This window comes from Oryzias melastigma, linkage group LG14 (genome assembly GCF_002922805.2).
Source record: "Oryzias melastigma strain HK-1 linkage group LG14, ASM292280v2, whole genome shotgun sequence".
NCBI classification, from domain to species: Eukaryota; Metazoa; Chordata; class Actinopteri; order Beloniformes; family Adrianichthyidae; genus Oryzias; species Oryzias melastigma.
In genome coordinates, this window is record NC_050525.1 from 3041711 (window position 1) to 3053606 (window position 11896).

The 11896-nt window shown below is 41.2% G+C and overlaps 1 protein-coding gene across 12 annotated transcripts in view; it reads right to left on the reverse strand.

Moving 5' to 3' along the window:
- The window catches only part of specc1 (sperm antigen with calponin homology and coiled-coil domains 1), a 192076-nt gene that overhangs the window by 150022 nt on the left and 30158 nt on the right, over window positions 1-11896 (reverse strand). For 10 of the 12 annotated variants that reach the window (XR_004949076.1, XR_004949075.1, XR_004949077.1 and 7 more), the window contains exons 1-2: window positions 11468-11856; window positions 11219-11354 (exon numbers count right to left, since the gene is read on the reverse strand). The exons of 1 other annotated variant lie outside the window; for it this stretch is intronic. Coding sequence is in view for 8 of the 11 variants with exons in the window: in XM_036215271.1 (XP_036071164.1) it covers window positions 11219-11354; window positions 11468-11707 (376 nt within the window). In the remaining 3 variants the exon portion in view is untranslated. Of the gene's footprint in view, window positions 1-11218; window positions 11355-11467; window positions 11857-11896 lie in introns of those variants that run through there. One more of the 12 variants, XM_036215272.1, reaches the window with a different exon arrangement.

Sequence of the window (11896 nt, forward strand, 5' to 3'; positions counted from 1 at the left end):
ACAGAGGGAAACAACATCCTAAAACATCCAGGTCTAAATAGTAAACTAGAATGGGTGGGGCCTGTCTGCACACACACTCTGTAGTTACACACACCTGTTGGTTGAGATTGTCTCAATATTTAGTCAGAATGTACACAATATAACTGCAGCTCAAACACACTTCATCATACAAATCGACACAAATAAAGCCTTTCATTCGGTCACGCAAACTATTAGTGCAAAGGTGAGCTGACACCTGTGCTCAGGTGAGTGTTTATGGTTTCCTAATGTGTATAATGATGGAATGTACTCTGGGGGAGAGCACCCAGCCATCCCCACATCAAGATCCACCACCAGGGCAGTAGCAACCAGCACCCCCAACACCCGCCCCAGGACCGCAGAGAGAACCCACCCGCCGGGCAATCCCACCAAACATAAAGACCAGGGCACGCGGGGAGAGGCCCTGCCCACCAGGGCAGAGGCCCTCCACACACGAGAGCAGGAAGGCACAGGAACACAGAGAGTACAGGCCCCAGCCCAGCCAGAGGAGCAGCCCCCCCACCGCGGCAGGAGGGCCAACGCGAGGCCCCACCCCTGGAAAGCCCCCCCAACCCCAGAAGAGCAGCCCACCACCACCCAGCAGCGCCGAGCATCCCCCCGCCCCACCCCAGGTACGGGTCAGGGCCCCCCAAGGGAAACCCACCCACATGCTCCAGAAAACCGCCCGCCCCCACTGCGAAAGGTCCAGGGGGGGAGCAAGGCAGTGGCCCCCGCCGAGCAGAGGGGCTCCCAGGAGAAACGGAGGCCCCGGAGGAGTGATGTAAACAGGGCCCGACCAGGCACACCCACTGGTGGAGTTTTTGGAGAGGACTAGTTCTCGAGAGCAAGGACCAGAACCCGCACCACCGAGACCTGGACACCTGGGGGTGTCCAGTTTCTAAGCTTTAATTTGAGCCATGTTTTGTGAAAATCGGTTGAAAAATGAGGGAGCTAGCCTTGTGGTTGATGTCTGCATGTCTTTCATTGAAACAGCTGTGTTCTGTTGACGCGACTCAGTGCATCAAATGGCGTCCGTGCGCACACGTTTCTGTCTATAGCAGTGAATAGTCAAGGGCCAATCCATTAAAATATAGAAATAATCAAGAAGCTGCTTTTGCAATAACTGGCAGCGGTCTGAGAGTCTGAGAGTGGTAAATGCAGCTAGCATAAAAGTTAACATGTTAAAAAAAAAAAAAAACACACAATCCAGAGTGAAACGTTCATTAAATTCATCACCAGGACAGAGTTTGCTGGATATAATACCAACTGCACTCAACCTCTGTTTCCTAACTTCCAAGTCCACTAGAAAGTTGTGTAAGCCAGAAGATTTTTGACAGCTGAAAGCAATACACCTGGCTATGGTCCGTGCTAAAGCTAACAACTGACCATAACAGAATCAAAGATGGGCGTGGCCTTTATGCTAGAGCTCAGAGCATTGCGATTTCACACTTCTGAGACTCAAGCCAGTTGACCAATCACAAAATTCAATTGCAATACCTCGTTTCAACCTATAGATGGCACCACACGTGGTTTTAGACTATATTTTCATGAATTAAAGAAGTTCATTTTAATTTGTCAAAAATTTGGCAACAACCAACAGACAGTACTTTTGAAGCCCCATTTAGAGTTGAAAACAGCCAAAAAAAGTGGATTGAGGGTTTGGTAACCCCTTTAAAACAGAAGCACTGCTTTAGTGGATACCTTCAGAGATGGAAAGGAAATGTTATATTTGCCACTTAATATCCTTTTTTATACCATCCATCCATCTTCAGAACCACCTGAATCCCTTTCAGGATTACAGGGTTGCTGGAGCCTATCTTAGCAACTGTTGGGCAAAGGCGGGGTAAACCCTGAACAGATCACCAGTCTGTTGCAATTTAGAGTCGTCAATCAACCTCTAAGGCAGGGGTGTCCAAAGTCAGTCCTGGAGGGCCGGCCTCCAGCTGGTTTTCCTGAAACCCTGACTTATCTGCTGCTGATTACCCGGATCAGGTGTGTTTGGCCAATAAGACACTTCAATGGCAGGTTGCATGATAGTTCCAATTACCAGTGCAGTATACCTTAAAATAAGTATTTATAGCCAAGTTCAAGATTTAGTTTTGTCTTAAAGGGGCCCTACCATAAAAAAAAAAAAAACAACTTTTTGAGGTTTTTAGTGTATTATTCTGTTCATTCCTCACTATGAAGAACCCCAAAGGGGTATTTTGATCCATTCCTGCATTTATGAGTAATCCTCTAAAAACCTGCACTGTCACACTCTGGTCCAGAGTGCGACCGGCAGGTCCAAGGCAAAAGCAACAGACATACACTTGTGTCTATAAAAAATACTTTTATATTTATTAAACAGCAGGCAACAGCCTCATTGAAGCCAACATTAGACACCCCTCTCAAACACAGTGAACATGGCAATTTATAGTACATGGCCCATCCCCTGGACCAGGTTGTTCCACTTTGGGCTTAATGACTGACTTTTGGTCAGGCACTACAAAAGCCCACCAAAAGCAGAGCTCGGGTCCTTTGACCAGGAAATACAACTGAAAGGTAAGCAAACATAAGTCAGCAACAGAAAAAAACATTTAACATAATACATCCAAACAAAGCACCCAAAATAATAAAGGAATTGAAACCTGTGTGCATGTGTGTTTGTAGTGTTATCAGGGATCTTGCTTAGATGTTTTGCAGTAGAGTGTGTGCACCCACCCAACTGGCATTAGCTTGGTCCCTGATTGTATGTTGTGCATGTGTGAGTTCCTGTGTGGAGTTTCAGATGGGTGAAACTGCCACATGCACTCTCAACAGCAGCCCCTCCCATATCCACAAAAACAAGCGGGTTCCCACAATCTGATGTCACAGAGTGAGACCGCCCCTTACAGGAAGAGTCTGCTCTGACAGCTCTGCCCCCAGACTAACACAACACTCAATTTCTCCACTGAGTTAGGGGTAATCAGAAAAAAACTTTCATTTTAGCTGCAGAATACCGAATATTTTCCAGTTGCGTCCTGTCTTCAATAAATTCCAGCTCAAAATGATGGTTTTGCTAGGGATGTCCCGATCCGATCACGTGATCGGAAATCGGGGCCGATCACGTGATTTGGGACTCGATCGGAATCGGACTCCTTTGTCCGATCAAGATCGGATATTTCATTTATTCTCATCATGATCAGAGCTTTATATTTCATCTTATCATTCCGGATAAATCATCCACTAGAAGTCTGCATGTCATGAAAAGATCACAAAATGTCATCACCAGAAAACGCAGCAGAAAACGGCAGCAGCTCCAGCAGAAGGTTAACTTGTAAACAAAGCTAGCTAGAAAGCTAACTTCTGGGACCAATAACTCTTTTAAAAACGCTTTAAACTGACAGCAAGTGTCTCTATTGGTTTGTCATAACTCAAACAACAACCTATAAAGGTATTCCAACAGAAAAAGACAGTATTTTTTTTCTTTTTAATGTGAAGCTCTTCTTGCTGCAGACAGATGGCTAAACAGCAGCTGCTAACTGCTACATGCTAGCGCCATAGATATAATAGAGAGTAGATGCCGCATCGACCGTTACTTCCTATTGGCGCTGACGAGCCGCGGGGCCGCCATCTTGGACCAGTCGGCCTCTCCACTTGTTGTAATCTGTTTGACAGGCGCAACGAAGAGTCCTCGCGCTTAATCGATCATAACTCGCTGAATACTCAACCGATTTTCAAATTTTTTTTTTTGTTGCAAACATCATACATTTAGCTATGATCCAGTACACATGGGTTGGCATAATTTATCATTTATTCTGCGCTTAATAGTAATAGAAACCAATAAAAATGTTCAAACTTACTTGTGAAAGGTAATCCCCCGATCCCTGGCTTCAATAGTCTGCCGATTTGAGCAGGCATATGCCGCACAATGCTCAGGCATCTTGTGTTTGTCTTCTTTATTTTTTTGTTTTGTCTTGGCGACAGGACGACCGGTCCAAGATGGCAGCCGCAATTCCTGCGCTCCAGCAGCCAATGCGGCATCTACTCTATATATGATAGCAATGGCTAGCGCCGTGATTTAACTCCTTAGGACCCGAGCTGTCCTTTGATATGCCTGTTTTATTTATCTGACAGAGAAATAACAGTTAAAAAAATTAACTATTGTGGTAATAAAACCGAAAATGTGATGTCTTAGGAACTTAAAAAATAAGCAAATAATCTTAAAAATAACTAAATAAATAAAACTAATAAATTAAAACTAATAATGATATCAGCTATTCATGAACACTCATCAATTTTATGCTAAAACAAAATCATAATTTATTTTTAAGAATTTTAAATGAGGACAGGAATCACATTTGGTCAAAAATGTTCAATAGCTCTAAAGATGTTAAAGCTAAAGTCACTAAACTTTCTCACATGACTAATTATCACTTATATAACAAGAAAATTGTATTTTCTTTCCTAGTTTATATTTGCTATATTTTTACTTGTTTATTAAAGCTACTTCACAGAAGTGTTTCATTTAAGTTTTTAATGATAAAAGAAGGTTATTAAAATATAAATAAGGGACAACACTAATCTGTTTCTTCAATTTATCCATGTTTTAAATGTCTTGTAAAAGTATCGGATCGGGACTCTGTATCGGCAGATTCACAAAATCAAATGACTCGGAATCGGATCGGGCCCAAAAAAACCTGATCGGGACATCCCTAGTCTTTGCTTTAGATGCGGGCTCCTATAAGACCCCACCCCCACCACCACCACAAACACCACCACCACCGTCATGATGACATCATGAAATGGACTGCAGTGCAGTAACACCCAGCGGCAGGCGGAGCTTCAGGAATAGTCGTTTTAATTCTGGGTAGGATCACGAAAAATCATTAATATTTCATAAATAATTTGTTTCTTTTAGTGGTTCAAAGGAAAAATATGATCATAAATATGGATATAGTTCATTCTGAAAGGCTTAAGAAAATCATGGTGTGTCCTCTTTAAATCTTCAAAACATTTTTTTATGAAATCTTACCAAGACAAAATCTACTAGTTCCATTGGAAGAATTTTTCACTTAAAACAACGTAAAAACATTTTGTTTTCAATATTTTTTTGTTTGTTTTGACAAGGGCTTTTTTTTAAGTGAAGCGAGACGCTGTTCAGTGATCCAGTGAGCTCTGAGTTATGAATCATAGGCTACTTGTTCATGCGATTCAGCTCGAAATGAGGCAAAGCCCTCATTCAGGGATTCCTTTTCTTTATACAATTTTATTGGATAGTATACAAAATTACAAATGACAATTGCAGTATACAGCAAACAAAAAAACAAGCAGCCAGGGGGAATACTTGTGCAAAAATATAGTCACAAGAATCAATAGTTTTGAGAGCCTTTCTGCTAGAGGAGTGTGATATTGATTTCATTTAGAAATTTACATCTTTTAGAAAGTGAGGAAATTATTGTGTTTTCTGATTGAATTTACACCTTATGAATGTAGAATTTTGCTAGAAGAATACATATATTTTTAAAAAAGATCTTGCCATGCTTTTATGAAGTAGTACATTTTCCAAACCTAAAGAGAAATCTTTAAAGATATGGTCAACAGTAAATCTACTAAACTCCTTCCAACATGTGAGTGTTCAAACAGTGCCAAAAGAGATGAGGTGCAGCTTCTGAATGATCACAAACATTACAGCTAACATCAAAAATTTCAATTAACATCAATATATTTCTAACATATTGTCATAAAGTGCATTGCTGGGTAGATTTTATGAAGAATTTTAAATGATATCTCTTTGACTTTAATTACTAGGAGATATTTATGAGAGATCATCAAACAACTGTCCAATTTATATCTGAAATAAACTGGTTCCAATAAAGTGTAAAATAAGGTTGAGATTCACTTTATACAATCATTGTATTTTTTGTTGTTACTATGTCCATGGGAGAAGTAGATTTTACCCATTGGTGACTCAGTTGGATCAGATATTAAGGTTTGAGTAGGTTATACATTTTCAATATTTTTATAGCATTAAAACTCGTGATGGTATGAATCATTCAGAGTTATGAATCCTGACTCAAGCCCGGACTCAGAGAGCTGGCTCACAGCTCTTCAGGAAGGGAGCGGTGAGGAACTGCAGCGTGTTTTTAGCAAAGCGTGCTGCTCAGAGCTACAGACTCTTCTGTTGTGTTGTAAGCTTAGTTACCTCTTATAGCTGACAGGAAAAATAGTCATCTTACAATAATACACAGGACATTTTTCTACAAGCTGTTAGTGGTGGAATTAAACAAGTCAGTCAATGAGTCAGTGGAGGAGACGAATCATGACTCACGAGTCAGTGAAGTGACTCGCACATCAGTAGTGCTCAGTGTATTTAACCAGGGATGTGCAGTCATGTATGTATCAGAGGATGTTTGACTGGCCGTTCTGATGGTTTGGTTACTTTTTAAAGCTGCAGCACTCTCAAGAGAGAAGGAGGAAAGGAGGATTCGGCACTGCACACTGCTAATTCACATTCCGTTACTATTTGGAAAATATAGCTTTTTTTTAAAATACATTTTCTATTAATACATTTTGAATTATTTATCGTCCATGTCCTAAAGTCCGGCCTGTGACAATATTGTCCAACTTTAACTTGTACATGATGAAATATAACTGACACACAGAACAGCTGGTTAGCATAGTAACATTAACATCATGTTATGCAACAGCATCGTCTCCAAATCTACACTTTTTATGACACTTTTGGTTGCTGCTGTGGGTCCAGCGGGTCTATCCTCCAGTTCTGACTCTGGATGCTGTCAAAAATCACTGTATGTTCTGCTGCTAAAAACGACACACTGAGATGAAGTGACTGCAGGAATGGGGGTGTCTCGTGAATGCTTGTTTAACTCGCATGCAGACGATGGAGAATGACAGAAGAAATTCACTGACAAGGAGAGCTAAGGAACCTAATTAAACACAAACATTTATTCGCCGCGTGGCGACTAACCCTCTAACCCTTAATCGCCAGAGAGGATAAAATGCTTGCAACTGGAGAGTGTTGATATCTAACCTTTTAAACAAAAGTCTAATAAGATTAGGGTTGCACGATAATATTGGTTACCGATAATTATCAGCCGATATTGGACATTATGACATCACGTCGATAATTCTGATAGGAGAAAAATTTGCAGATAAAATGAACCGATAATAAAATGCTTAAAGTGCCGACGCTTCCTCACCCACTACTTAGGATTTACTTGTGTTACAACTTGTCTGCTCCCCCCAAAAGTTTCAGCCTTATCAGTACTGCTTAACTTGCTAGCATAGCGGTCCGACAACAGCACGGACACAACAAGCACAACAAAGACGGAGCATTTCTCCATCTCTCCCTCACTGCTGTAAGAGCTGCACTTTGTAAGGGAGGGGCTGCTCTCACAGCGCACACTCACACACATCTCAACCCCCCCCACACCCCCACACACACACACACACACACACACATTCTGGCGCTGACACCCAGACCACAAACACACATGCATGGCAGAGCTGGTGCTAGCAGAAAAGTCGGAAGTGAGTCTGTTTTTATCCAAAGTAGATGCAGACAGAAAGGGCGGAAACAGCATTAATATATCCAAACACCGTGCTAAAGACACCAGATTCTAGCAGAGAGGTGCACTTGAATCTAATCTGTTACAATCCAAACATATGTCTATGCTTATGAAATGTTCACTTCTATACAGCAAACAATGATTTTGCACATCAGTTTAAAACAAAACATTAATTTTTGCACTTTGAGATTTAAGTATTTCTTTTTCACGTAATTATATTGGGCATTCTTGTTTTTTTTTTAAAAAAGTCATCGTTACATTGCTATTTAAGTGTTAACATTTGTTCTGACCACTGAAATGCACTATTTACAGATGTTTAGCAGACTGAAAAAGCTAATAGTGTTTGTACTACCTGTTAAATTCATGTGCAGGTAAAACAATCTCTACAAATTTGTTGGAATACATAAGAGCCATACACTCTTATTTTGTACTTGTCATTTTTTTTCTTAAGTATTTAAAAAAATGCTGGTTGATAATTGGTATTGGCTGTTAGAGTCCAGAAAATATTGGTTGTAAAAAATCAATATTGTGCATCACTAATTGCGATATATAACATCATTGTTTAATCACCAAGTCTTTCTTCTAGGACAGTGTTTTTCAACCAGTGTGCCACAGCACATAGTTCTGTTTTTGTTTGTTTTTCTGTTTCCAGGTCACTAGCAGACGTGTGTTCCAAGTTCTCTCCAGTCCTTCGACAGCTTTAGGCAATTATAATCTTGAAATATCACAGAATTTCTACAGAAAAATTAGTCATTATGAGAGTTATAGAGAAATTAGAGAGCTAACCATGGCCCCGAAGAATAATCAAGACTCATCTGAAGTTGCCGAGCTGAAAAAGGCATTTGAAGACCTCCAAGCTAAGTTAGCTCCACTGCTGGCACTTGAAGCTAAACTAGCTCCTCTCACTGACATTGTGGAAGAGATCAGAAGTGAAAGAGCAAGGCAATAACGAGATCATTGATTTCAAAATCACATTAATGTCTCCTCCAATGGAAAATAATCTGCATACATATACATTTTTGTTAATGTTTGATACTTGATTTTTATTTTTTTTTTTTCTAATTAAAAATAATCTGCATATTTTGTCGGAATTTTGATAATAGATCTGCATCTGCAATGACAAAGTCTGAAATAGTGTTACATCTACTTACATAGTCATGTGATTTATTGTTACTTGAGGATTCATAATAACCTGAATCTATTTTGGAAAGATATAAATATCTGATCTTAAGTTATGAACTGGGTAATGATAATACACGTAAAGGAAATGGTATAGTTGAGCTTGGGTGGGATTATATAAATTCACTTCCTCCCACTCCCTTTTAGGGAATCTCTTAATATTTAGTAATCCTGTGTTCGACATGTCTTTATGAATGTAAACTTCTGATGGTTGATTGTACTGCACAATAATTTACTATTTGGTACAATCTGGTTTGGTGGAGATGTAGAGCTGGGTGTCGTCAGCATAACAATGAACTTGAATCTTGTGTTTAAGGAGGATTTGACCGAGGGGTAGAAGATAGATGATAAATAGCAGGGGTCCCAGGGCTCTGTCCTGGGGCACACATGCAGTGACAGGAGCTGTGTGGGAAGTGAATGTTTTCAGCTGAATAAACTGGGTGCGACCTGAGAGGTATGAGTGGAACCAGTTGAGGGGTATGTTTGTGATGCCTATGGCAGCTAGTCTATCTAGGAGGATGGCGTGAGAAATGGTGTCAAAGGCTGAGGACAGGTCGAGCAGAAGGAGGATGGAGAGTAGGCCAGTATCAGCAGCAAGGAGAAGGTCGTTGGAGATTTTAAGGAGGGCCGTTTCTGTGCTATGAAGGGGGCGGAAGCCAGACTGGAATTGTTCATATAAATTATTGCAAGAAAGATGCATATGAAGTTGAGCAGCAACAGTTTTTTCAAGAATTTTGGAGATGAATGGAATATTAGAAATGGGGCGGAAATTATTGAGGTTGGAGGGATCTGATCCAGGTTTCTTGAGTATTGGTGTAACAGCAGCTTTTTTGAGAGCAGGGGGAACAATTCTAGTTGTGAGGGATGAGTGAATAATGTTGGTAATGAGAGAAGACAGGGAGGGGAGAGTGGCCTTGACCAAAACTGTAGGAAGTGGGTCAAGTTGACTGGTTGAGGATTTAGAATTTTGAAGTAGCTCAGCAATTTGGTTGACTGATGGCAAAGTAAATGTTGAGCATGAGTTGGAGTGGTCCTGGGGAAATGAGATTGGAGCATGGATTTGCTTGAAGTTCCTTATGGATGTTTTCTATTTTTGAAGTGAAAAAGGAAGCTAGAGTATCACAGAAGTCAGAGGTGTACAGGTGGGGTGGTAGTGAGTTCATGGGTTGTGACATTTTAGAAAAAAGGGAAAAGAAGGCCCTAGAATTTCCTTCACGAGAGTTAGTTAGAGCAGAGAAGTAGTCAGATTTGTCTTTAGAAATTGAGTCTTTGTATTGGGAAAGATGGCAGAGATACATGTCCTTGTGGACAGAGAGACCAGTTTTCCTGAAGAGTCTTTTGAGTCTACGTCCTTTAGCTTTTAGTTGTCTGAGGGTGGGGGTGAACCAGGGAGCAGTGACGGAAAAGGAGACAGTTCTGGTTCTGAGTGGAGCATGAATATCCAGGATGTTGTGGAGGTGGTTGTTATAATATGAAACAAGTTCATCCGGGTTATGAAGACCATCTGCACAGGGGAGGTTAGTGATGTCAGAGGAAAGTTGATCCAGGTTGATACTGTTGATTTTTCGGTAGGTGATGCTGCGTGGGGGGTTTGATCCAGGGGATGAAAGATTGACACTAAATGTTACTAGAGAGTGGTCCGACAGTTGAAAGAGATCTGCTTTGCAGTCATCTGGTAGGACACCTGAGCAGCAAACAAGGTCCAAAATATGTCCTTTGGTATGGGTGGGAACGGTGACATGCTGATGGAAACCAAAACTGTCCAGACAGGATACAAAGTCTTTGGTAGTAGAGTTCTTACTTTTGTCCAAATGAATATTAAAGTCACCCAGGATTATTATGTTTTTTGTAAGTAATGAGAGATGTGTCAAAAAGCAGGAGAATAAACTGTTTATTGGGCTTAGATGGGCGATAAATGGTGGCAATGATAGTTGGGTTTGATGCAGAAAACTGACAGACTGAGGATTGAAAGGATTCAAACACTGGAGCAGTCACTGGTGATATCTCCAGTTCTCGTGATAAATCACTGCGAAACCGTCACCGCGGCCCGAGTCACGTGGTTTGGCGATGTAAATAAACCCCGGCTCGGTAGCGTCATTAAGGGGAGTAAAATCCTGCAGAGTTTGCCATGTTTCAGTCAAGCATATGAAATCCAACTCACAATTGATGAGAAGATCTTGGACAAGATCCCACTTGGTTGTGAGGGAGCGAATGTTCAAAAGACCGAAGTTGACAGTCATGCAGGGGAAATTGTTAGCCGTGTTTTTAGCCAAGCAAGCTAGGCGGGCTAGGAGACTGTGGTCAACCACAGGTTTTTCCTTCAAGTTTCCAGATATGAGCGTGTCTTGAGAGTGGAAACTTCTACAAAGCCCTGGAGCCACCTACTGGGTATTTGTATATAATTCAAGTCCACAGTTAGACAGTCCAACAAAAGAAACAGAAGATGCTCGTCAAAGATCAAGTTCTCCTACTTGAGATGCTGCGGGGGCGGGCCTCTGCTAGGTCGGAGATGGCTCCTGTGGTCACAGTCTTCTTCATTCTAGATCCTGAGGCAGCAGCTCCCTGAGCAGGCTTTGCTAAGGCATCGTCACTGCTGGCTCTTTTCAACTGTTCAGGAAAAACATTTTGGTCTAATGTCTAGGAAGTGATGTTGAGAAATAACTTAATCGCACTTCATTTGGAAGGTATCGAGTGATGACTAAGGAGTGCTTACAGCTCACCTTGCTGTTGCGTTGATCAGAGGCGGACATGCTGGAGAATCTGGAGGTCTTCATGGCTGCAGAAGTGGAGGATGGAGAAGCCAGGGAGGTGCGTCTTACCCGCTCCTGGGTTCCTGGCTTGGGCAGCCCCGCTTTAGTACTGCCTGCTTTGAGCATTTCTGCGTTGTAAGAAAATGCTTCATACACTAGGAACAACAGAAGGGAGGAGGAATCATTAAAAAGGACTATAACCTGCAGCATCAACTTTTTGAGCTTTTAAGTGTATTATAATTAGGGCTGTCACTTTATCGCGTTAATCGCGATTAAATAATTACATGGATTTTAGTGTGTTATCTTTTTATATTCATGGTTAATAGCTGTGTCTAGAGCTGCACTGAGATGATCCCTTTTGGCACAGAACATATTTTATTTTAAAAATAAGTTAATTGA